Source organism: Mustela lutreola, chromosome 9 (assembly GCF_030435805.1).
Source record: "Mustela lutreola isolate mMusLut2 chromosome 9, mMusLut2.pri, whole genome shotgun sequence".
Taxonomy (NCBI): Eukaryota; Metazoa; Chordata; class Mammalia; order Carnivora; family Mustelidae; genus Mustela; species Mustela lutreola.
This window is the reverse complement of record NC_081298.1, coordinates 42,733,067-42,757,222: the sequence shown is the minus strand read 5'-3', so window position 1 is coordinate 42,757,222 and position 24,156 is coordinate 42,733,067. Positions and strand designations below refer to the sequence as shown.

The following is a 24,156-nucleotide window of genomic DNA, read 5'->3' as shown; positions in this document are numbered from 1 at the left end:
GGGGTGGGGGGCTGCGACTCTGCATGGCCAGAAGCTCCCAGCGGGTGCAGTGTGACTGTTGGCCCCAGGAGCAAAGGCGAGGACCCGGTTGTTACAAGGCAGTCAGCCTATCTCTGGCTTGTGAGAGATGACAAAACACCACGGTTCTGTTGAAAAGGAATGAAACTGAGCTGTAGGCACCAACATGGAGAAATCCTTCAGAGCATTGTGAAGCTAAAAAAGTAGATTTTGAAAATATCTTTGGATAAGTTTGCTTCCATTAAAGCCAGGATAGTAAAATCATCATAAATTCCATTTTCGTGTTTAAAAATATATATATTGAAACATTTTTAAGTGTGAGTTTTAATTCAGCTACTTTTCAATTGTGCAGTGTGTTTTTTCAACAGCTAGAACTTTATGGGGGAAAATAATAACCATTTTAGAAATACATGAAAACATCTACATAGAGTGCGTGTTTTTCCTTTCGCCTCAAGCTGGAGGATGGTGTTGTTGGGTCTTGTCCTTGTTTAAGATTTTTGATAACTCGTTCCTACGGATTTTTTTTTAATGTGTTTCAATTTTTGAAATATTATCTCACTGGATTGATGAGTTTTTGGCAGGCCCTTAAATTCTGCATCGGAGGCTTTGGGGATTCCTGTAGGGGATGGCTCTGCTGGCCTCTGGGCTCTAAGATGATCCCCAGTGGAGATGGCACATGGGAACTCTCCATCTAGAAGGCAAGCCCCACCGATATTAGCCCAATTTGAAGGCCAGTGAGAGATCTGGTTTGGAAATGCTTTCATAACTGTGGCAGATGCTACCCGTGTCCAGCCCACGCCCCTGGCTCCTGCCATTTCTGGGCACACCCATCCCTGTTGCAACTGCCCACACCTGCTACTCTGTCTGAGAGCGTTCTTGCTGGCACCAGACAGGGAGGGAGAATTGGCACCCCCCAGGGACAGCCCCTGACAGGCTGTTATAGGGGGTGGGAATGGGGGTGGGGGGGTGGAGACCATAGCTGTGTGGGGCGAGATGACTCAGAGTTGAGTGCTCTACCTTGTCCCTTCACCTTGTCCAGTGGAACTGGACTCTGGTCGCTCACAGCAGTGATTGCCTTGCTGTCCCCACCTTGTAGGGCTCCTTCCTCTCGCTGCCGCACTTCTTTCTTCACTCCGGACTGGAATCCTTTTTACAGGGTCTATTTCCAGGAAAACCACGTAAAATAAAAACAAGGTTTGGGGCGCCTGGGTGGTTTAGTGGGTTAAGCCGCTGCTTTCGGCTCAGGTCGTGATCTTGGGGTCCTGGGATCGAGCCCCACATCAGGCTCTCTGCTCAGCAGGGAGCCTGCTTCCTCCTCTCTCTCTGCCTGCCTCTCTGTCTACTTGTGATCTCTCTGTCAAATGAATAAATAAAATCTTTAAAAAGCAAACAAACAAAAACAAAACAAGGTTTACTTTGCCCACTATAAAATCAAAACATTGAGGCGTACAAGTGGGAAAACCAAAAACCTTTACTCCCAAAGCCAGGTGGTGTTTCTTTGCTAAGTTGGCATCTCTTTTTATCTTTGCTCATGTGGATGTTGGGAACCCTTGGGAATTGTTTTCCTCATGTTGAGTCCCTGGTCAGGCTGATTTTTTGTTCCCAGCCCTCAGCTCCTGGCAACCATTTATGCACTCTGTTCCTATGGGTTTGACTTTTATACACACACAAGTGGTACCACGCAGTATTTGCCTTTCTCTGGTTTATTTCACATAATGCCCTCACAGTTCATCCACAATATTGCACATAGCAGGAGTTCCTTCTTTCTCGTGGCTGAATAATACTCTCTTGTATAAATATACCACATCTTTTTTATTCGTGCATTCGCTGATGGACACTTAAGGTTATTTGGATGTCTTGGCTGTTATTAATAATGCTGCAGTGAACGTGGATGTCCCGATGTGTCTTTGAGATCCTCTTTTCATTTCCTTTGGAAACAGATCCTAGATGAGAGATTTCTGGGTCACATGGTAGTGCTAATTTTTGTTTTTTGGGGAAACCTCCATACTGGTTTCCATAATGGCCGCATCAGTTTACATTTGCACCAGCAGTGCACAAGGGCTCCCTTTTCTCCACATCTTCAAGGACCCTTGCTATCTCTTGTCTTTGATGATAATCATCCTAACAGGTAGGAGGTGATATTTCATTGCAGCCGTGATTCATGTTCTCCTGACGACCAGCTGTGTGGAGCACTTTGTCACGTACCTGTTGGCTCTTTGCTTGCCTTCTTTGGAAAAAAGATCTGTTCGGTTCCTCTGCCCGGTTTTGAATCAGGAGGTTTGGTTTTCTGCTATTGGGCTGTGCATCATGTTTGTAAATGGCTTCATGGTTGGGAGGCTCTGGCTTGACTGTGACCCACTGGTAATATGTCTGCCCATCGACCTTGCAGGCATTCGCCCCTACAAATGTGACATCTGCAACAAAGCCTTCACCCAGCGCTGCTCCTTGGAGTCCCACCTGAAGAAGATCCACGGGGTGCAGCAGCAGTATGCCTACAAGCAACGCCGGGACAAGCTCTACGTCTGCGAGGATTGTGGCTACACGGGCCCCACCCAGGAGGACCTGTACCTGCACGTGAACAGTGCCCACCCAGGCAGCGCCTTTCTCAAAAAGACGTCCAAAAAACTAGCGGCTCTTTTGCAAACCAAGCTGATGTCCATGCGCCCAGGGAATGCCAACCTGAGCGAGGAGGAGGAGAAGTGAGGAGGAGGAGGCAGCCAGAGCTGCTGTGTTTACAGGGATTTGGGGTTTTGAAGGCTCCCCCAACCCCACTTGGGTTCAGTTCATCCCTCTGCCCTTCCAGGGCGGAGGCGGAGCTGGGGGATCTGTTCCAAGGGTCATCAGTGAGAATCGTGGTGGCAGGTCCCCTGTAACCCACATCCTGTTGACAGTCACATTAACAAAAGTTTGTGGATGGTCACGATCACTGTAAGGCATTTTTCTTTCTTTCTCTCTCCTTTTCTTTTTTTTTTTTTTTTTTTTTTTGGGATTTTCACATGTGGAGGCCGAGGTGTTCTTAGAGAGACTCATTTTATGGTGCCTTGAAATAAAAGTACTTCCACTTGCCATGCTCCTCAAGCAAGGAAAATGATTTTATTATTCCAAAAGAGTTTACAGGAATTATTTTAATAAATGAAATGTTCTTGTGAAATTATAAAACAAAACAGAGCATTGAGTTCTAGCTCCCTGATTAGGGCCTAATGTGTGACCTTCGATTTCAGGTCATTTGGGGCAAATGACTTTGTATTGGCAGGTGGGTTTGAAGAAGCAGATCTTGAGTACGGGGTAGGAGGGCCAATGGACAGGTGCCCCAAGGCAGGTGGGCAGAGACGCCTGGGGTGGACGGGGAAGGTCACTCCTGAATGCTTTCGTCATTTTCCGTGGCCCTGGGTTACTGTAGAGCTGCTTCTGGCTTTCTGGGGCTGGGACTTGACTTGCTGGTTGCAGGTGAAGCCCGCAGAAGCGGGACCGCCAGGAGCGCTCCCTGGCCAGGTGCAGGGCTGTGGTCTTGCGGGAGGGAGAGCCGTCTCCTTCAGGGCATGTGACTGCGGAGCACTGTGACCTTTGGCCACCTGGATCGCCTCACCTGGGAGGCCTGGCTCCAGAGGCCCAGGACGTTCACAGTAAAGCAGACCCGAGACCGAGATAGGGCAAAGGAGAGGCAGCAGCCTCAGGGGACAAGAGGGGTGGTGAGGTGGTTTCCAGGGTCCTTCGGTGACAGGGTGGGTAGCAGGAAGGGCCCAAACCCTCAGGGAACCCTGGTGGCTGAGAAAGGGATTTTCCCCAGTCTGGGGAGCTGTGGGAACTGAGCGGAGTGCTCATCTCCTGTACCCCGCAGTCCTGCGGCAGGCTTCCCCTGTTGCCCTGGGTCTGACAGCCCCAGCTTCATTTCTTCCCCGGAAGAGGAAGATCTTGCACCAGGACCAGGCTGCTGCTTGGGCTGGGGAGCATTTGGGTGATGGCCCTGCTTTGTCTGCTTTCCTCTCCGTCCTCTTTCCACCTCTCTGCCTGCTTCACTCCCTCCCCCAATGTCCTCCTTTCCCACACCGCAGGCCAGGCATCATGCCAAATCTGGACAATTTCCGTGGCGTGGCCTCTAACTTGAGTTAACATCGGTCTTGCCAGTCGGCTCCCCTTTCTGAAGGGAGTGAATAAACCCTTCTGGGGAGCATCTATGATGTAGGGCACCCCTGGCTGTGCAGCGTTCTCTGGAGCAATCCTCAGAGCTCTCCTGAAGGGGTCAGTGTCCCAGTGCCCAGGAGCAGATGAGGCAGCTGCAGGGGCCATCGGCTGGTGGTGGGAGGAAGGGGCCAAGAATCCTAAACCCGGTCAAAATCCCACTTTTCCTCTCCCCACACTTAAGAAAGGAAAGAACCACCTCCCCCGCCCCCCACCAAGTTCAATTAGAACTAAAGGAGAGGCAGGCATGAGGCTAGGGCAGGCTTTGGGAGATCCTCACACCTCTGGCTTCTCTAAACGGCGGCACCCAGTGCCCCAGAACCATCCTGCTGGGTGGATGTGGTCCTGCTGGGCCTCGCACGAAGACCTGAGAGCTGAGACCACAGCACCATGTGGTCTACATGGCCACGTCCAAGTGTTCACGGTGACTGGGGATGCACTTGGGACCTGGAACAGCAAAGTAGGAAGTTGTGAAGGCTCTTGCGGCCTCCTGGGATGGCCAGCACTGAGGGCTCTGCCCTGGGGGCAGGGGCCAATTGTTGACATCCTGTCGTGTCTCCTAGAACTTGGTACAGGGAAAGGAGTCTAGAAAGTGTTTGATTTGTTTTCCACAGTTATCTGGGTAATTCTGACAACAAAAACGATAAGGGAATATCTAAACGACTGTCTGGGGAAGCTGGCCTGGGTCCTGTTTTGCGCAGGGAACTGTGAACCAGCTGGAAAGATATTCTCTCTAGGGATGGATTTTTATATATTCACATATTTTAATTTTTTTTTTTTTTTAATAAGCTCTATGCCCAGCATGGGGCTTGATCTCATGACCCTGAGATCAAGAGCTGTATGCTCTCCTAATTGAACCAGCCAGTTGCCCTGGGACCTGCTATTGACAGAAACTGTTTATTTATTTTTTTCTTTTTAAAGATTTTATTTATGTGGGGCAGCTGGGTGGCTCAGTGGGTTAAAGCTCTGCCTTCGGCTCAGGTCATGATCCCAGTGTCCTGGGATCGAGCCCCGCATCAGGCTCTCTGCTCAGTGGGGAGCCTGCTTCCTCCTCTTTCTCTGCCTGCCTCTCTGCCTACTTATGATCTGTCTGTCAAATAAATAAATAAAAATCTTTAAAAAGAAAAAAAATATTTTATTTATTTATTTGATAGACAAAGTTTGAGGCCCACATCAGGTGTAGAGATTACTTAAAAATAGAATCTTTAAAAAAAATGGCTTTAACAGAAAAGAGAATGTATTGGCTGACAAATCTAGGGTTGTTTCAGCTTCAGGGATGGCTGGATCTAGGTGCTTAAATCATGGTATCACTCATCTTTCTCTCTGTTTTACATCTGGTTTTCCCACAGGTGACTTCTTTCTCAGACAGGTTCAGGTGGGGGCCTCATGGCCACCACTGCTGGACTCCTGTCCCATAGTACAGCAGCTCTGCAGAAAAAGGGTCTGATTTGGGGCTGATGCTTCTTGTCTCTGAGTGGCCTGATTTGGCTCTTGGGTCCATCCCTGATCCCATCGCTGTGCTCTGAGAGATAAGGGGTATAGGCTTTGTTGGCCAGGCCTGAGCTGTATGCTCCTGCCTCCCCTGAAGCCAGGGTGGTGTGAACAGGTCACTGGCCTGGGAGTAGGAAAGTGGTTCCCAGCAGAAAAGTAGGTGCCATGACCAGAGAGGAAATGGGTGTTGGTGAGCTTTCCTGACTAGGACAAGGCACAGCTGTTCCAAAAAAATTCCCTCCAAATTCTGTGGGTTAAAGAAGAGAGAAGATAATTTCTTGCCAACAGTTCTGGATTGGTGGTGGCTGTCCTTATGTCATCACTCAGAGACCTGGACTACTTATTTTTTTTTTTTCTTAGAGACTTATTTATTGGCATGCCTGGGCAGCTCAGTTGGTTAACTGTCTGCCTTCAGCTCAGATCATGGTCGCAGCATCCTGAGAGTCCCGCATTGGGCTTGTCCCTTTCTCTCTGCCCCTCCCCCTTGCACACTCTCTCTGTCTCTCAAATAAATAAATAAAATCTTTTTATTTTTATTTTTTTAAATGATTATTTATTTATTTATTTGACAGAGAGAGAGATCTATGAGCATATTTTTTTTAAATATTTTATTTATTTATTTGACAGACAAGTAGGTCACAAGTAGACAGAGAGGTAGGTGGGGGGGGGGGAGCAGGCCCCCTGCTGAGCAGAGAGCCCGATGTAGAGCTTGATCCCAGGACCCTAAGATCATGACCTGAGCCAAAGGCAGAGGCCTAATCCACTGAGCCACCCAGGCGCCCCAAATAAACTCTTTTTTTTTTTTTTTTAAGATTTTATTTATTTATTTGACAGACAGAGGTCACAAGTAGGCAGAGAGGTAGGTAGAGAGAAGGGGGGGGAAGCAGGCTCCCTGCTGAGCAGAGAGCCCGATGCGGGGCTCGATCCCAGGACCTTGGGATCATGACCTGAGCCGAAGGCAGAGGCTTTAACCCACTGAGCCACCCAGGCGCCCCCCAAATAAAATCTTGTTAAAAAGCATTATTTATTTACTTATTTCAGAGAGAGAAAGAGTAAGCTGGATGGGGATGCAGAAGGAGAGAATCTCAAATGGACTCCAGGCTCAGTGCAGAGACCGATGTGGGGCTCAATCCCATGACCCTGAGATCACAACCCAAGCAGAAATCAAGAGGCAGATGTTCAACCAACTGAACCCCCCAGGTCCCCGAGGGACCTGGACTTATTTTCTTTGTTGCTCTACCATGCCCTAGGACACTTCTAACATACGCATGGTTGAAACTGGGTCTGTGTGGATTTTGGCTGACCTTGCTCTGGGTTTCTCCACAGGTTCTGAGGCAAGGGTTCAAGCTGAAGTCAGGAACCATCTGTAGTGGGAGTGGGGAAATGTGGTAGGAGAGAGCACACAGCCAATAAAGGGAATATAACCAAGGAAGTTCCTACTGTGGCAACTGAAGCTTGATCCTAGTGGGGATTTCTAGCAAATAGTATAGATGTGCCTCATTGTAACCCCCCTCGAGAGGGTAGGAAACCATTTGCCCACTAACTCCCCATCCCTGGGGATTTAGTTGAGGGTGCTGGCACTGGGGGCCTTCCAACTGCCCTGCCAAGCATGCTTCCTGTGCCAGGAAAAGCTCTCAGGTAGAGTTAAGGGGTTGGCCAAGGGCTAAGACCTGAGCAGGGTGGTGCGGGGTCTGGTACCAATGTGGAAGGGTCACATCCACTATCTGAAGCTGCCGCCCTGGACACTGCACACAGCCCTTCCACTCCCATTCCAGGGTGAGGATTTTGCCAGATTACCGCAGTGGCAGGAAAATGCAGCCTTCTCAGTCATAACACTCTTGTATGCCTGGACCAAGGAACGGATCGTGGCGGACGTCTCGAATCTCTGCTACAGCAGGCAAAGCCAGCTGACATTCACATGGGCCTTTGGCCCTCTCCTCCCAACCCTGTTTGCCTGTCTTCTCTCAGCCAATTGTCAGAATCCAGTGAAAGTGTCTGGGATCATGACTTCAGGGGAACTAGTTCTCAGGCTGGGAGTCTCGGGACCTTAAGTTCATGGGTGGTGGGCATAGAAATGAATGCATGCGTGAGCTATTGTCGATATTTTTTATCCCTCATTGGAAACCATGTATGAACTTGTACAAAGGCCAGCCAGCAGTATTTTTGCTTTTGGTTGGTATTAGGTCAGCACAGTGTGGAAACTCACACATGTGCTGGTCAGGGGACACCTGTGTGGCTCGGTCGATTAAGCCGCCTGGGATCAAGTCCTGCATCAGGCTTCTTGCCCAGCGGGGAGCCTGCCTCTCCCTCTACCTGCCGCTCCCCCTGCTTGTGCTCTCTCGCTCTGACAAATAAATAAAAATTTTTTTTTTTTTTAAAGATTTTATTTATCTGACAGAGCGAGACAGCACAGGCAGGGGGAGTAGCAGAGGGAGAAGCAGGCTCCCCACTGAGCAGGGAGCCCAATGCGGGGTTGATCCCAGAATCCCGGGATCATGACCTGAGCTGAACGGAGATGCTTAACTGACTGAGCCACCTAGGCAGCCCTAAATAAAATCATAAAATAAATAAATAAAAGTGCCTACCAGTGGTGCAGTTTGGAGAAAGGGATCTGTTAACAGTTCAGGTGGTTTATTTGGTTGATATATTAGGTTGAGTTTCTTTTTTTTGAAAGATTTTATTTATTTATTTGTCAGAGGGATGGAACACAAGCGGGGGAGCGGCTGGCAGAGGGAGAAGCAGGCTCTCCACTCGGACCCGATCCCAGGATGCTGGGATCATGACCTGAGCTGAAGGCAGTCACTAAACTGACTGAGCCACCCAGGTGTCCCTTAGGTTGAGTTTCTAGAAGCAGAGCTCAAGACAGGGATTCTGGGCAAAGTGATTTCTTGAGAGAGGCTCTCAGGAAAAACCAGTAAGGAGGAGATGGAAACAAGTTAGAACAGGAAGAAGCCAGGCAAAGATGTGGGCTCAGCTAGAGTCTAACCTCAGCTTGATCCCAGGGGAACTCTGGAGAGCGAATGGTACTATAGAGACTATCTTTCTTTGAGGCCTGGGAACCAGTCATTGGCTTTGGGTTATCCTGGTGAGGAGAGGGTAAAGGACATGATCACTGGGCTGTTGAGCTGCCAGTGCTCTAAGCAGCTAGGGGTTTAATCACAGGAATGGACTATTAGAGGTGAAAAAGCTTGAGGTCTGTAAGCTCCGGCTATTTCTCCATGGATTATTTACTTTTGGATAAGGGACCTCTTTCAGAGCTAAAGGAGTAAATCACTCACTGCAAAATTATGTCGTGTTTGGGGAGAAATAAAAAAAAATATATATTAAAATGCATGTCTTCCCTCCAAATCTGTTCCTCATCTGCCACGCATCTCTACCATTGTAGTCATCCACTGTTAGCTTCTTGTGTAACTTTCTTTTTTCGTTGTTGTTTTTATTTATTTTAGTAACTCTAACCCCAACTTGCGGCTTGAACTCACAACCCTCCAGATCAAGAGTCTTCCCCCTGAACCACCCAGGTGCCCCTTGTGTAACTTTCTTGAGTCTCTTTACTCATGTCTAAGCGAACAGGAATAGAAGTATTGTTGTTCTCCAGGTCGTTTTAAATTAGCAGATAGCATTATGCATACTGTTTGGAACCTTGCGTCTTCCTTTTTATAATGCATCTGTTAGCTCTTTCTATAATAGGACAACAAAGTTCTCTTTCTTCTTTAGCTCTCTAGTATTGTGTCACACGCAAGTACCATAATCTAGGGTATCGATCTGTACTGATGGATATTTATGCTGTTTCCCGTGTTTGGGCACTCTGAAACACGCTCAGTGGGTGATTTCATATATACGTTATTTCACATATATGCCAACCGATCTGTGGGATAAATTCCCCCAAATTCCCAATAAATGTCACTGTTAGGGCTAAGGGTACTTGGCTGTCCCACCAGCGACTCGTGAGAACAGCCCTCTCCCCGCTGCCCTGCCAATGTCGTTTACCATGGTTTGGGATTTGGGCCAATCTGATAGGCGAGAAGTAGTTTCTCAGTGTAATTTTACTTTACACTTCTCTCATCACGTGTGAGAGAAAGATGCTGAGCATTTTCTCAGGTGACGAAGGGCCCTTTCTGCGAATTGCCTTGAATGGCCACGTTTCTACTGAGTTGTTGGCCTCTTTTTCTGTCCAACTTCTAGGAGTCTGTTTGTTTGTTTAAAGATACCAGGAAGTTTAACTCTTTGTGGTAGGAGCTACTGGATTTCCTCCCAGGTTGTCATTTATCTTTCGATTTTGCTCATACTGCTTTTTCTCGGTCAAACAGAAGTTTTGTGATTTTTATGTGGTTTGAATTGATCCATCTTCTCTTATGGCTGTGAGAGATTGAGTCGTCGTTAGAAAGGCCTTCCCACTCCAAGGTTATATCGGAATTCTGTCGTGCCTTTTTCTAGGATTTTAATGGTTTCGTTTTATCACGTATAAATCTTTGATCCGTTTGGACTGTTTCCTGGCGTATAGTGGGAGGTATAGATCCAACTTTATCATTTTCCAGATGGCTGACAAGAGATATTTTTTAACAGGGAGCTGGTCCAAAACACACCAGAGAACGCTTTCTTCAGGAAAAGGTCGCGTGCCTCAGCAGAAGGTGTTGCAATTATAGTACGGAGCAGTTTTCTTTAATTAGCAAAGACTCGTTTGTTCAACAAGTATTTACCAAGTGCCCACTGGGTGCCAAGTACTTATCTAGATACTGAGGCTCGGGGGAGAATAGATACAAGTCCCTGCCCTCCAGGTGTTCCCATTCTTTTTCCGGGAGACACAAGAAATAAGCAAAACTGTATACGGTGGTAGCTCATAGAAAAATGAAGTTTGATATTTCAGTTACTATGACCACGTAGCCAACAGTGCCAAAACTTAGGAGTTCTGTGGGTTGGGGCTTTGGACAGGGCACAGAACAGGGCAAGAAGGGGGCTTTTCTCTGCTTTCTGATGTCCAGAACCTGAGCTAGAAGAATTGAAGCCCAGGGCCCAAGAACCCCCAGAATGTTTACTCACTCCTGGTTAATGGTGGTTAATGGTGGCTGTGCGGCCTTGGTTCCTCCCCATCTGGTCTCTCTGGGCGGGCTGGTTTGGGCTTCTTCTGGTGCAGTGGGTTTCCAGGAAGGAGGTCCTGAGAGACAGAGTCAGGAGGACATATGGTGTAAGAAGAGGCCACCTCCGGAGCCCTGTAGTGTCACTTTGCCACATCTTATCTGTTAAAAGTGAGTTCCTAAGGCGGGTCCATATTGAGGGGGAGGGGGAATTAAACTCCCTTTTGATGGGAGGAGTGGTTCTAGAAGAGTCTGTGGGACCATACAAATTGCTCTGGCCATTTTTAGAAAATGCAATCTCTTGCATCAGGTGAGGAAGGCTGGGGTGGGGCTGCACAGGTGATGGTGGTGGAGATTATTGGTGTTTTATGTTGGGACCGGGATGCGTGCCTGGAAGAAGTGTGGGAGCATGCGCTGGGGTTCCCCAGCGATGTTCCGGGCACAGGGAACAGCAAAGGCAAAGCTCTGGGAAAGACTGAGGGTTTTCCTCTGAATGAACTGGGAAACCATTGAGAACTTTGAGCAGAGGAGTAACGTGATCTCACTTAGATTTTAGTGGGCTTGCTGTGGCTGCTGTGAGAACAGATTTGGAGGTGGGAGGCACGGATGGAAGTGGGGAGCCCAGTTAGAAGGCCACTGCAAAAATCAAGATGGGACAGGATGAGTGCTTGGGGCAGGGCTGTAGTGCAGGAGATGGGAAGAACTTAAAGATAGAGCCAGCTGGATTTCCTGATGAACCGGATGTGGGTTAATGGCCAGCCCACACATCCTGGCTTGTCTCGGACACTTCTAGTTTGTGTCATGAAAGGCATGCACTGTAGTTATGAGAAGAAAGTGCAGAGTCAGGAACGGCTTTCAAGTTTTTGGCCCGAGTGTCTGGAAACATCGTGGTGCCATTTACTGAGATGGAGTGACTGCGCATCGCTTGCTGGTGGGGAGGAATCAGAGATGGCCTCAGGTCTCGTGGGCACGAGGACAAGGTGAGTAGATTGATGGTGGGGTATCTGGGGTGGAGGTGGAATGTGAGTGTTGCTTGACCAGAGCAAGATGAGTAAAGGTGAATCCAGGAGGTTGGCCACGATCATCTGTGGCCGTGAGAAGAGCCCTGGGCAAGCAAGCCAGTGCAGAAGCTGGGGCATGAAGAAGAAACGCCCCCGCCCAGTGAAGAAGAAAAAGGAGTTGCTTAGGAAAGGGGGATGCGGCGAGAGGTGGTGGAGGTGCTTGGAATAGAAATCTTTCTCAGGTGACCTCCTCACCTTAAGCAGAGCCCAGAGTGAGCACAGTCTGACCTTTTGGAAGTGACTTAGCTGTCATTCCACAGGTGGCCTGTCATCAGACCACATTGGGGGGCGTGGCCTCCGTGGGCCACGGGCCCACATTGGGGCTGCTGGGCTCCACACCTGCTCGGTGCATTTGGAGTTTTCTGCCTCCCCTTGCTGGCAGGTGTCGCTTTCCCTCTTGCCCTGGCAGAGGCCCTCTCTCTTCAAACCGGATCTTTCCGGGCCACACTTGCTCAATAACCGGCTTATCAAGCTCACTAGAATCGTAAAATGAGGGGCTGTCCTGTGACCTTTAGTCGCTACTGAAGCTGCTCTGAAGGCTTTTTCCCTTTCTTCTTCTTTTTCCCTGGATAACTGCTTACTGGAAGGTAACTTCTAGATAAGCGCAGTCCAGCTCTAAAAGTTAGTTGGTCGCCAAATCAATCCAGTTGCTCAGTATTTATCAGATTAACGGTCTCCCCAGGGGGCAGGGGGTAGATTCACTGATTATCCTTCCTGTAGCAAATATGAGCAGCCGGCCCGCAGATAGAATGGACAAAAACCCCAGCGTGTTTCGAGTGTACGTGCTAGGAGGGAGAGGGGGACAGTAGCTAAGAGAAATGAGTCTAAGTCCCGGGTGAAGATGTGCTGAGTGCAGGGAGACAATCACCGGGACAGAGAAGTGGCAGGGAAGGGGGCCACAGTTCAATAGTGTGATCCCAGAAGGCCAAAGTGAGAAGCTGGGGGGAAGCCTTGACCCAGTCAGGACCGCCGTGGCCTCACATCGCGCACTTTCCGTCATACTACAGCTGCTCCCAAGTCCCCTTGTAGGGCCTGTGCCATGGAGGTGGTCTGGCCTCCAGTTGCCTGTGGGCCCCACAGTTCACTGCCCTGCTTCTCACATGGTGGACTCTACTCTCCTCACACACCCCAAGCCCGCTCCTGACTCAGGGCCTTTGTGTGGCGGCAGATCGCTGACTGTCTCACTCGTCCCCTCTGTTCTGGGGTCTGCTCCCGTGTGCCCCGGCCACCGAGCCCTGCCTCCCAGTGCCCACCGCCCCTGTGCAGCCCCCTGCACATACACACTGAATTTATGTCAGCGTGTGGCCCACTGTAACCTACAGAATGTGCAAGAAGGGAGGCCGTGCCAACTTGGGGCCTGAGCCTTAAGATGGCCTGGCACCTGCTTTTGAATTTGGAGAGCCCTGGGATGCTGTGGGAGAAGTCTGGCTACTCTGCTGGCAAGGCCAGGTGGAAGGGCCATCTGGACAGGCCACCCAGGCAGGGAAAGGCCTGAGACTACCTGGAGACAGGGGCCCGGCTGTGCTGACATCCTAGCGGGGCCCACCCTTCTTGCCATCCCTGCGGAGACACCAGACATGTGAGTGAGTCGTCTTGGACGTTCCCACTGGGAGAGACCTCAGAAGACAACACCCCCAGCAAAAATCTGTGGTGAACAGAGGAACCACCCAGCTGGACCCAGTTAGTCAACAGCATCTCAGGAGATGAGGCAAAGATTGTTGTTTGAAGCACTTCGATTTGAGGTGGTTTGTCCTGCAGCAGTAGACACCCGGAACATTCCCTGACCGCCCAGCTCAAGCCCTGATCTCTGTCCCTTCCCTGCCTCTGCTTTTTTTTACTCCCCTTCCCAGTTCCTGACGTTAGTATGGGCATTCTTTACTGCCGGCTCTCCCTCCCCTCCACCATGATCTCCACGGGGTGGGACATCTTCTTCCTTAGGCTCCCGGCTTTATTCCTGGAGCTCAAGATGGTGCCTCGCTAGTCTCAGGCGCTCCATGAATGAATAACTCGTGAATGAACAAATAACAATGAATGAACGTGTTGAATGAACCGTAATAAGTATCCACTTTTCTGAGATCAGAACAGTCTTGGTTTCAGAAGGGCCCTTTTCCTTTGAGGAAGAGCAGCCCCTCCCCAGCACAGGGGGGCACAAACTGTCCCACGAGGTACCTCCTGCCATTGACCCGGCATGAAATCAACACATTTTTGTTGAACTCTTTTGACAGGAAACGCCGATTGGAAGACTAAAATGAACATTTAAAAATAAGCAGCAACTTTCAACAACTCCAGTTCTGTGTTTGGGGACCCCCCCTCCCCATGTCCCCAGAGAGGGGGCAAGAAGCAGGAGCTGACACAAAGCCAGGCTTAGGAAGGGGCGAAGAGCACCCAGGGGCCAGGTGGGAGGGTTGAGGGGAGGGCCCCGCCCCTGCTCCTCATGACTCCCAGGGCCCACCCTCCCCACCCCACCACGCTCCCTCCACTGGGTGCCAATCTCCCGGGAGGGGCCTCTGGGCTCGGGGACTCCTTCCTCCCAGGCGAAGGGGCAGATTGGTGTGGTCCCCACAGTCCGTACAGTTGCTATTTCAATTCTCTCCTCTGTTCCATCGGCCTGACATTTTCTCAACTGATTCCAAGCCCAGTGCACCATTTTAGCTGACGTGGGTGAGCATTTCGTGGGGACAGCAGATGGATGGGATGACAAATAGCAGGATGGTGGGGACAGCTGCGAAGGGCTTTTTCCTGTGCCAGAGCTGTTGGCTGTGCACGTGCTCCAGCGTAGTCTAGACACTGCGGAAGCCGCAGCATGTGCTCAGGGACAGCGGGTGAGCTGGATTCCATTTCTTTCTTTGCGGCTGAGCGTCCCCCTCTACCTAGTCAGCCAGCTCCCCCACTGTCCCAGAAGCAGACCCCAAGACTGTGGTTCATTTGACCCCAGGGGGTGTGACCAGGTGGCACAGAAGTGAACCAGGGGAGAGGAGAAAGTCTACACAGGGTGTGGTGTGGCCACCAGAGCAGGTGACCGCTGTGGGCATCTGGGCACGGTGCGCCCGAGAGCTGTCTCATCCGAGGGGCGAGGAACCTGGGTGGTTCATCCACCAACTCCTGTTTCTCCTGTTGGCTAAGGGGTTTGCCTAGAGGCCCTCAGTCCACAGAACTTAGGCCTGCCCTGCAGCTAGACCAAACTTTCAGGCAGTTCTCAGGTTTCCAGAAGCCCTCTGAGTCTGGGCTGCTGGAACAATGCACTATAGACCAGGGAGCTTGTAAACAGTGGGAATTTCTGTGTCACCGTTCTGGGGGCTGGAGGGCTGAGATCAGGGTGCTTCCATGGTTGGATTCTAGCGAGCACCCACTTCTGGGTTGCAGGCTACTGTCAACTTCTCATATTCTGGTGGAAAGAGGGCAAGCCAGCTCTCTGGCTTCTTCCGGGAAGGGCAGTAATAATTCTACTCACGGGGCTCCACCCTCGTGACCTAACACCTCCAAAGTCCCCCTGCTTCTCAATCCCATCACATTGGGATTAAGGGTTCTACACATGAATTTGTGGGCAGGGGACACCAACATCCAGCTCATGGCGCTGATCACATACAGTAAGCACTGAGGTGGCACAGGCAGGACCAGATGGCGTTTGCTGTCCCCCAAGCAGCACTGCCTATCGCCTGCCCCAGTCAGGTGTTGTGCATATGAAACTGGACCCTTGCTCATAGGCTAGTGGGGAACATGGTTACAAAGTGGATTGATGAACACAGATGCAAAGGCTTGTGCTGAAAGCTGTGGGGGGCAGGTCACCACTGAGGATACTGGAACATTTGCTGAGCAGGGAACAGCAGTGGAGTCTTGAGAACCAGATATGAATTTGGGGTTACATATTGTACTACCGCACTCGTATGATGGTGACTGCTTCTGGAGGTGTTGGACGGCTGGAATTCCACGCCATGAACTGTGCCGGGTCTTCAGCACAGAAGGCTACACTGGAAGAGGGCTGAGGCTGCTCAGTCAATGCTGCGGTTACTCCTGAGGTGCCAGGCTAGAAGGGAGAACTGGCTGATGGCCTTGGTGACATCAGAAAATCCCGGAGTTGGAAAGTGGTTGGGAGGCCCCTGGCCCCCTCTCCCCACCTGGGCTCTGCGACTGGTTGGTTCCTTGATTTTCAGACCACATGGGAGGGCAGTGTGACAACACTTCATCATCTGCCCTGTGCCCAGTGGCTGACAAGCCTCCTCTCCCTTCCTCCACGGCCCAGGGGCCCATCTCCTCGTGCCCACCTCTTCATGCCTAGTCTCAGCTAATTATCTGCTCTGTTTAGATAGTACTTTATAGATGGAGAAGCACTGTGACAAACAGGCTCATGATTGTCTTTACAGCAACTCTGTGAGGTAGGTAGGATGTTCCTGACTACAGCTGAGGAAACCATGGTCCCCCGAATGTCAATGAGTTGGGCCAAGGTTAAATGGCTGGAAAGTGGCAGGTCCATGAGGCACCCCTGGGTCTTTGCCCCAGGTCCTGTGTGTCTCCCTTGTCTTCCTACCCTTCGGAGGCCCACTGGGCCTTCATGAGGGTGGGAAGCAGGTCTCTCCTTGTCTCTGTCTGCCCTGGTGTTTCCTAAATGACTTCAGACCCATTTCTGTACCGCACATTTTATGTGCCGCCCTGGAGAGAACAGCAGAAGAATCATCCATCCTGCTGGTTGTACGGGAAGGAAACCTCTGCAGATTTTCTTTGGCACCTTTTTCCTTGGAAACCCCCCACCCTTTTTTTTTCTTAAGTAGTGAGGACAGAGGGAGAGAGGGAAAGAGAGAATCCCAAGTAGACACCACTAAGCCCAGACCCTGACAAGGGGCCTGATCCCACAACCCTGTAACCCTGACCTGAGCCGAAATCAGAGAATCGGCTTCTTAACTAACCAAGCTACGCAGGTGTCCCTTGAACATGATCTTTAACAAAGAGATAGCAGGCCTCAGATTTGGCCTTTGGAAAGCAAGAGAACTGCTGAGTTAGGGTTAATAGCACTGCTTCATTTTCACTGTATTTATTTTGCAGTTGCCTTCAATTTATGGCAAGCACAGCCTGCTTTTATTGTGGTTTGCCTTTGAAATACAATTCTTTTTTAAAGATTTTATTTGAGAGAGAAAGACAGCGAGAGAGAGAGAGCATGGAAGGGTGTAGAGAGGGAAAGGCAGACTCCCCGCTGAGCAGGAGCCCGATGCAGGACTTGATCCCAGAACTCTGGGATCACGACTTGAGCTGAAGGCAGATGCTTAACCAACTAGGCCACCCAGGTGCCCCCGAAATAAAATTCTTTAAATAAAAGGAGTGAACTTGTTTAAAGAAAAATATTGTGTAAATAAGAGTCTAAGTGGTCCTCAAAGACAGCAAAAATCCTGGTAGTGGCTGCAAGGGACTTAAGTTTAGGAAATATTAGTACCCAATAGGAATTAAACTTGATCATTGTTCATTATCACAATAAAATAGCTACTATCGGGGTATCTATTCTATGCCAGGGCTTCAAATTTGTTACTTCTAAAGATTTTATTTATTTATTTGACACAGAGAGAGAGATCACAAGTAAGCAGAGAGGCAGGCAGAGGGGGAGGGGGAAGCAGGGTCCCTGCTGAGCAGAGAGCCTGATGCCGGGCTCAATTTCCCAGGACCCTGAGATCATGACCTGAGCTGAAGGCAGAGGCTTAACCCACTGAGCCACCCAGGCGCCCCTAAATTTGTTATTTCTAATCCCTATAACAATTCTATGAAGTTGTTGTTGTGTTGTCCATTTACTGATGAGAAAACCAAAGCTCAAAGACTTCCTGTAACTTGCCTGAGTCACCCGGTCAGCTTGGTGGATTGTAAAAATGCACCCAGGTCTTCCCTTCTTTCATGGATCCACACCCTCTTTGCAATGTGACTTTTTGGCTTCTCTCATGGAGAGGTGATAAGGGTAATTAACAGCTCCCCTGCTCATCACTCCACGCCCCTCTTGGCTTGGTCACATGACTTGCTTTGGGCATTGGGGGATCGGGGAACACAGCCCAGACAGGCTTGGAAAGTACAGTGCACTGGAGCATAATCTTTTGCGGCTACTGGGAACCCTTCTACCACTGCCTTCTGAGTGAGCCAGGCTGCTGGAGGACAGGAGATTCAGGGCCAGGCATCTCCATGGCCCCAGCTGGTCCTGAGCTAACCATGGGCCATCCTAGCTGGTCCTGCCCCCAGGGGAGTCCCTATACCAGATCCTGTCCTTGACTCATGAGAAATAAGTTTTAAGCCACTAATGTCAGGGTGATTCTTAACACAGCAGAGCTAGCTCATGGTGCTGGCAATGGGGGAAGAGCTAGGATTTCACCTGGTTTGTTCTCTCACTCTCATCTTTCCCATTCCAGCAAATAACACCCACCTGCTCCAGCCCCGAAGCAAGGAGCTACCTTTATACCTCCTCCTCAACCCTACTCATCCCAGGGGCCAGGCAAGCCTCCCAAAGTACATCTCAAATCTGGCCGTTAGCCAGCATCTCTCGCCACCTCTCTTGCCCCAGCCACCATCAGTTCTCGTCCAGACCAGGAGTCAGCCAACTTCTGTACAGGTCCAGATCGCAAACATTTTAGGCTTTGCGGGTCATACAGCCTTCTCTGCACATACTTAACTCTGCAGCCCTAGACAACATGTAAATAAGTGGGGGTCGCTGTGTTCCAAAAATGCTTTATTTTTAGACACTGAAATTAGAATTTTTATCATTTTCTTGTGTCATTGAGTCCACTTTTGATTTTTTTTCAACCGTTTCAAAATGTGAGCAACAATTGTTAGCTCACAGCCTGCACAGAAACAGGCAGCAGGCCAGTTTCGATGTCTGCCTGATTCTGAGACTTGTGCTTTCTATACTACTTTGTCTCCTCCCCTGTAGCGTTAGTGAGACTTAAGGGGAGAGAGGGGGTCAGGCCCAAGCACTTTGAAGATGAAGATCTGGCTGAACAGAGGAAGGGAAGTTATTTCAGGCAAAGGTATCCACACGAATAACAGCTTAGAAATGGGCAGGAGCCTGGTGCTGAGGGACAGTCTAGATCAGCCCAAGTGGGTGTTTCTAATCACAACTGACCTTTGTTGTTGTCGAGACTGTTTTCTTTCTTCAACTTGTAATATCCCATTATTTTAGTAACGGTACTTAATTAAATACATGTTGCATAAATTTTTCAGTGACATTGCTTTATTTATACCTTTATCTTTCATGGAACATTTTTGTACAGAGTTTTAAAAATGTACCTATGTGGGATGCCTGGCTGCTTCAGTCAATTAAGCCAGCTCAGGTCTGGGATCAAGCCCCGCATAGGGCTCTCTGCTCAGTGGGGAGCCTGCTTCTCCCTTTTCCTCTGCCTTTCCCCCAACTTGTACTCTCTCTCAAATATATAAAATCTTTAAAAAAATAAATAAGAAGTGTCTATGTCTTTGATGATTAACCTCTAACATTGCCATGCACTTTTAAATCTTTGTAGACGATGATTTGAAAAGCCTTCACAGCAGACAGTCCAAGTCCTGGGTTTGGAAGGATGGTCACTGGGACCCTGCTCAGCCCCCTGAGGGAATGAGGCTGATGCAGGCACTTGACCACCTCTCCATTGGGGAGTCAGGATCGCTCAAGGAAAGCCCGCCCTGCTAGGAGCCACAGTCTCCTGCCAGTTTGTAAATAGTCTCGTTCCTAATTTATCTCGTTCCTCTTTTCTGAGCCAGTGACCCAGATTCCTTGGGCTGTGAGGCCGCATGCACAGGGTTGTGCAGACGGGTCTCCATGTTGCTGTACTGGAAAAAATGAGGAGAAAATCACGAGCTCCTTAAAAAACTAGGGGAAGATAATAGAACCCTCACACAGTGGAATTAAAGCAGCTAGACCCGCCGTAGTGACAAAGTACCCCAAGCTACAGTAGGTCCACCCGGATTTGGCTTGTGCCATATAAGTGCAGTTTACCTTTCCCACCACTAGATGGCAGTCCCGTTTTAAAGCAGGTTTTTTTTCACGCAATCCTGCTCAAGATAAAAAGTAACCGTTTTCACCCCATGATGTTGGCAAAAAAAGAGGGATAAAAAGTCTTAAAATTCTTGTTAGTGACTATGTGGGAAAGTGATGAATGTCAGCAAGCGCTGGTTGAAGCATAAGTGGATAGTACTATGCTGGAGGAATTTGAGAGTCACTTTCATGCTGCACACACCATGTGACCCAACCCCGACACGTCTGGATTTGATCATAGATTTGATCTGGATTTGAGGATGATGATGGCTAATGTTTATTTTGACCTGACTGTGTGCCCTGCAGGACCTGTCTTAAGCGCTTACATCATCCAGTCCTCCCAACTCCATGTGGGCAGACACGGTTATTTCCCTCTCCCTTTGCACAGGGGACATCCAGGCACCCAAAGTTCAGGCACCTTGACTCAGGTTAGAGAGCTAGTAAGTGGCAGAGCTCCAAAGCTCGCCCTGTTTCCAGTACAGGGCATGTGGCTCGTGTACACCAGGAAACACACACACACGCACATGCTAGGGTGTTCACTGCCGCAATGTCTGCTAGCCTAACCCTGTTGATGAGACAAGAAAGCCCGAGGGAATACTGGAGAGCAGGTAACACCACACACTAGACCTACAAGTGGTCAACCTGGCAAAAACAAATGTGGAGATAAAGCAAGCAACTATCAAAAAGACAGAAGCAAATCTGCATATTATGGGGACCAGCATGGAGATTCAAACTGTTAAAGGATACACTGGAAAGATGCATACCAAATTTATAATGGTGTGTCAGGGTTGAGGAGGGAAACAAAAGACAAGGACTTCTAAGCTTATCTGTAATGTGTTAGTATTTTCTCTTTCCTTTTGTATCCTGAGCAAAAAGGGTGAAGCTCAAACCCTACTCTAATCCAGAGTATCTTTTTTTTTTTTTTAAGGTTTTGTTTATTGGGCACCTGGGTGGCTCAGCTGTCAAGCATCTGCCTTCAGCTCAGGTTATGATCCCAGGGTCCTGGGTTCGAGCCCCACATCAGGCTCCCTGCCCTCTGGGAGGCCTGCTTCTTCCTCTCCCACTACCTCTGCTTGTGTTCCTGGTGTGTCTATCTCTCTGTCAAATAAATAAATAAAATCTTTAAAAAAAAAAAGATTTTATTTATTTATTTATTTATTTATTTTTTTTTTAAGATTTTATTTATTTATTTGACAGAGAGAAATCACAAGTAGGTAGAGAGGCAGGCAGAGAGAGAGAGGAGGAAGCAGGCTCCCTGCCGAGCAGAGAGCCCGATGCGGGACTCGATCCCAGGACCCTGAGATCATGACCTGAGCCGAAGGCAGCGGCTTAACCACTGAGCCACCCAGGCGCCCCTAGATTTTATTTATTTATTTGACACAGAGAGAGACAAAGAGATCACAAGTAGGCAGAAAGGCAGGAAGAGAGAGTGGGGGGGAAGCAGGCTCCCCGCTGAGATCACGACCCAAGCTGAAGGCAGAGGCCTAATCCACTGAGCCACCCAGGCACCCAGAACATCATTTTATGATTGGATCCTCACAAATGCGTTCCTCAAACCTGACAACTGTTATTGTCAAGCAACCATACAAACCTTTTGCTCCATCAGGGGCATCTCTGATGGATGGAAGGCCTCTGAGGTTGGAAAGAAGGGAAGGAGGAGGGGGCAGGGAGCGTTCTGTCTTGTGCTTAGTGACTGATTTAAGACAGTGGTTCTCTTTAGGGCACCAGCTCCAAACCACTGAAGTGTTTCTTTTTTTTTTTAGATTTTATTTTTATTTATTTGACAGAGAGAGATCACAAGTAGGCAGAGAGGCAGGCAGAGAGAGAGGAGGAAGCAGCCTCCCCGCCGAGCAGAGAGCACGATGCGGGACTCGATCCCAGGACCCTGAGATCATGACCCGAGCCGAAGGCAGTGGCCCAACCCACTGAGCCACCCAGGCTCCCCTGAAGTGTTTCTTTTTAAGTAAAGTTGCAACTTTACTTGTGGTGTGTGTGTTCGTGTGTGGCGGGGGGGCCGGGGGGTGGTGGTGGAGAGGAAGGCATGTTATAATCAAGTATTTAATTGCTCAGGTGGAAAGACACAGTGACTCAAACAAATTACCCCTCTCTAACTACATTTAAAGCCGGTAGGCAAATTGGTTACCTAGAAACACAATGACTTACAACTAACCCTCTTCCTGTATTTACCAGAGTCAACACATAAGAAATCACAGGTCATATGGTGACAAGTTTTCCTAGAACTGTAATAGGTTTACAGAGGTTAATGCTCTCCAATTAAAAGGGAATAATGACTCTGAGCAAGAGATCAGGTCTGGGGGGTGGAGGGTGGACGGGAAGAGGGAAGATAAAACTTTTTTGTATAAAATTGAAAATTGGTTTTTAGTGCCAGCCAGCATGGAGCTTTTGTCAGTGGCTGAATGCACTAAGAATGTGTAGAACTGCAGAGGAAAAGGGTATGTGGATAGCTCTGAACCAAATGGATTGTCTCAAAGCCCCAGACTGTAATACTATATCCTATGCTATGAGGAAGCCTCTTCACAAAAAATATTTTAGGGGCACCTGGGTGGCTCAGTCTGCCTGGGCTCAGGTCTTGATCCCTGGGGTCCTGGGATCAAGCCCCACACTGGGCTCCCTGCTCACTTGAGGAATATTCTCCCTCTCCGTCTGGCCTCCCCGCCCTCCTCCCTTGTGTTCTTGCTCTTTTTAAAGGTTTTTATTTGTCAGAGAGACAGATGTGTGTTGCGCGCACACAACAGGGAGAGTGGCACGCAAAAGCAGCAGGCTCTTGCTGAGCCAGGAGCCTGACGGATGCAGGACTCATCCCAGGACTTGGATCATGACCTGAGCGGAAGGCAGATGTTTATCTGACTAAGCCACCCAGGCGGCCCTTGAATATATAAACATTTTTAAAAAATATATTTTTAATTATCCTCATTTAGAGAATCCCTCATCACAAATCGTGTTTCATTTCACTAGATTTTATTTTATTTTAAGATTTTATTTATCCATTTGACAGAGATCACAAGGAGGCAGAGAGGCAGGCAGAGGGGGAAGCAGGCTCCCTGACGAGCAGGGAGCAGATGTAGGGCTCAATCCCAGGATCCCGGGATCATGACATGAGCCACCCAGTGGGTTATCTGCCCCTTCACTGGATTTTAATATGCCACATCACTTAGGGGAACAGGTGGTATCCACAACTTAGTGATATACCCGGTAATTCTTAAGAAGTTGTCTCATTTAGAAACTCAGATTTGGCTTTCTCCTCCTATGACTTAGCCGGGAAAATAATTTTTCATTGACATTTCCCTCTCAAGAGGATTGAGACTTCTTAAATGGGTGAGATCTGAGGACTACCAGGATTGTAGTGAGACACTGGTTTCTTAGGTCTTTCTGGGAAGTCTGCCCAGGGATTAACTTTGGTTGTTCTCATACAACCTTGTCTGCCTGGTCAGACTCTGAGGGTCTTCCATGGGACTCTTAATGCCATTAGCTTGGGAGATTTGGTGTAAAGCGCCAGGTCCAAGGTGCATTTCTGTGAACCCTAGGAAACAAGTAAAATGCTGTCTTGGGTGCCTGGGTAGCTCAGTGGGTTAAAGCCTCTGCCTCTGGCTCAGGTCATGATCTCAGGGTCCTGGGATCAAGCCCTGCATTGGGCTCTCTGCTCAGCAGGGAGCCTGCTTCCCCTTGCCTCTCTGCCTACTTGTGATCTCTCCCTGTGCCAAATAAAATCTTAAAAAAAAAAAAAAGGCTGTCTTGCTGAGCCTAATCTCCTCAATTCTGGAGGGAGGCTTATTAAAGCAGTGTAGGAAAAATCTGCTCTTACAACTTTTATTTTTTTGACAGACACAGATCATAAGTGGTCAGGGAGGCAGGCAGAGAGAGAGAGGAGGAAGCTGACTCCCTGCTGAGCAGAGAGCCCCACATGGGGCTCCATCCCAGGATCCTGGGATCATGACCCGAGCCGAAGGTAGAGGCTTTTAACCCACTGAGCCACCCAGGCGCCCCATGCTCTTACAACTTTTAATGATCTCACTTGACTTTTGACTTTGGAAATGACAGGCTACGTGAATGTCTGCTGCTTGAAGAGAATGCAGAGATGTGTATGAGTGAAAGTTCCCCTGCAATCCTCCTTCCTCGTATCTGAAGCTTACTTTCCTTGCCAGGTGGCCATCGCAGAGGATGCCTCCTTCCTGTATGTACTTACACAGAATTCACACCAAAGCTACTAGGCCCGTGGCAAAGCTGAATTCTGAACTTCTAAATACAAAATCTAAACAATTTCCAGGTTTATGAAATTACTCTATAAACACACTAATCTAAGTAAACAGAAACTGAAACAAGAGCCTCA

The 24,156-nt window shown here is 49.0% G+C and overlaps 1 protein-coding gene across 6 annotated transcripts in view; it reads left to right on the top strand.

The window, feature by feature from the left end:
• Positions 1 to 3,084, top strand: part of OVOL2 (ovo like zinc finger 2) — a 29,185-nt gene extending 26,101 nt beyond the window's left edge. For all 6 annotated transcript variants that reach the window (XM_059134119.1, XM_059134118.1, XM_059134117.1 and 3 more), the window contains one exon: positions 2,408 to 3,084. In XM_059134119.1, coding sequence (XP_058990102.1) covers positions 2,408 to 2,721 — 314 coding nt within the window. In that variant the 3' untranslated portion in view covers positions 2,722 to 3,084. The remainder of the gene's footprint in view (positions 1 to 2,407) is intronic.
• The last annotated feature ends 21,072 nt before the right edge of the window (positions 3,085 to 24,156 follow it).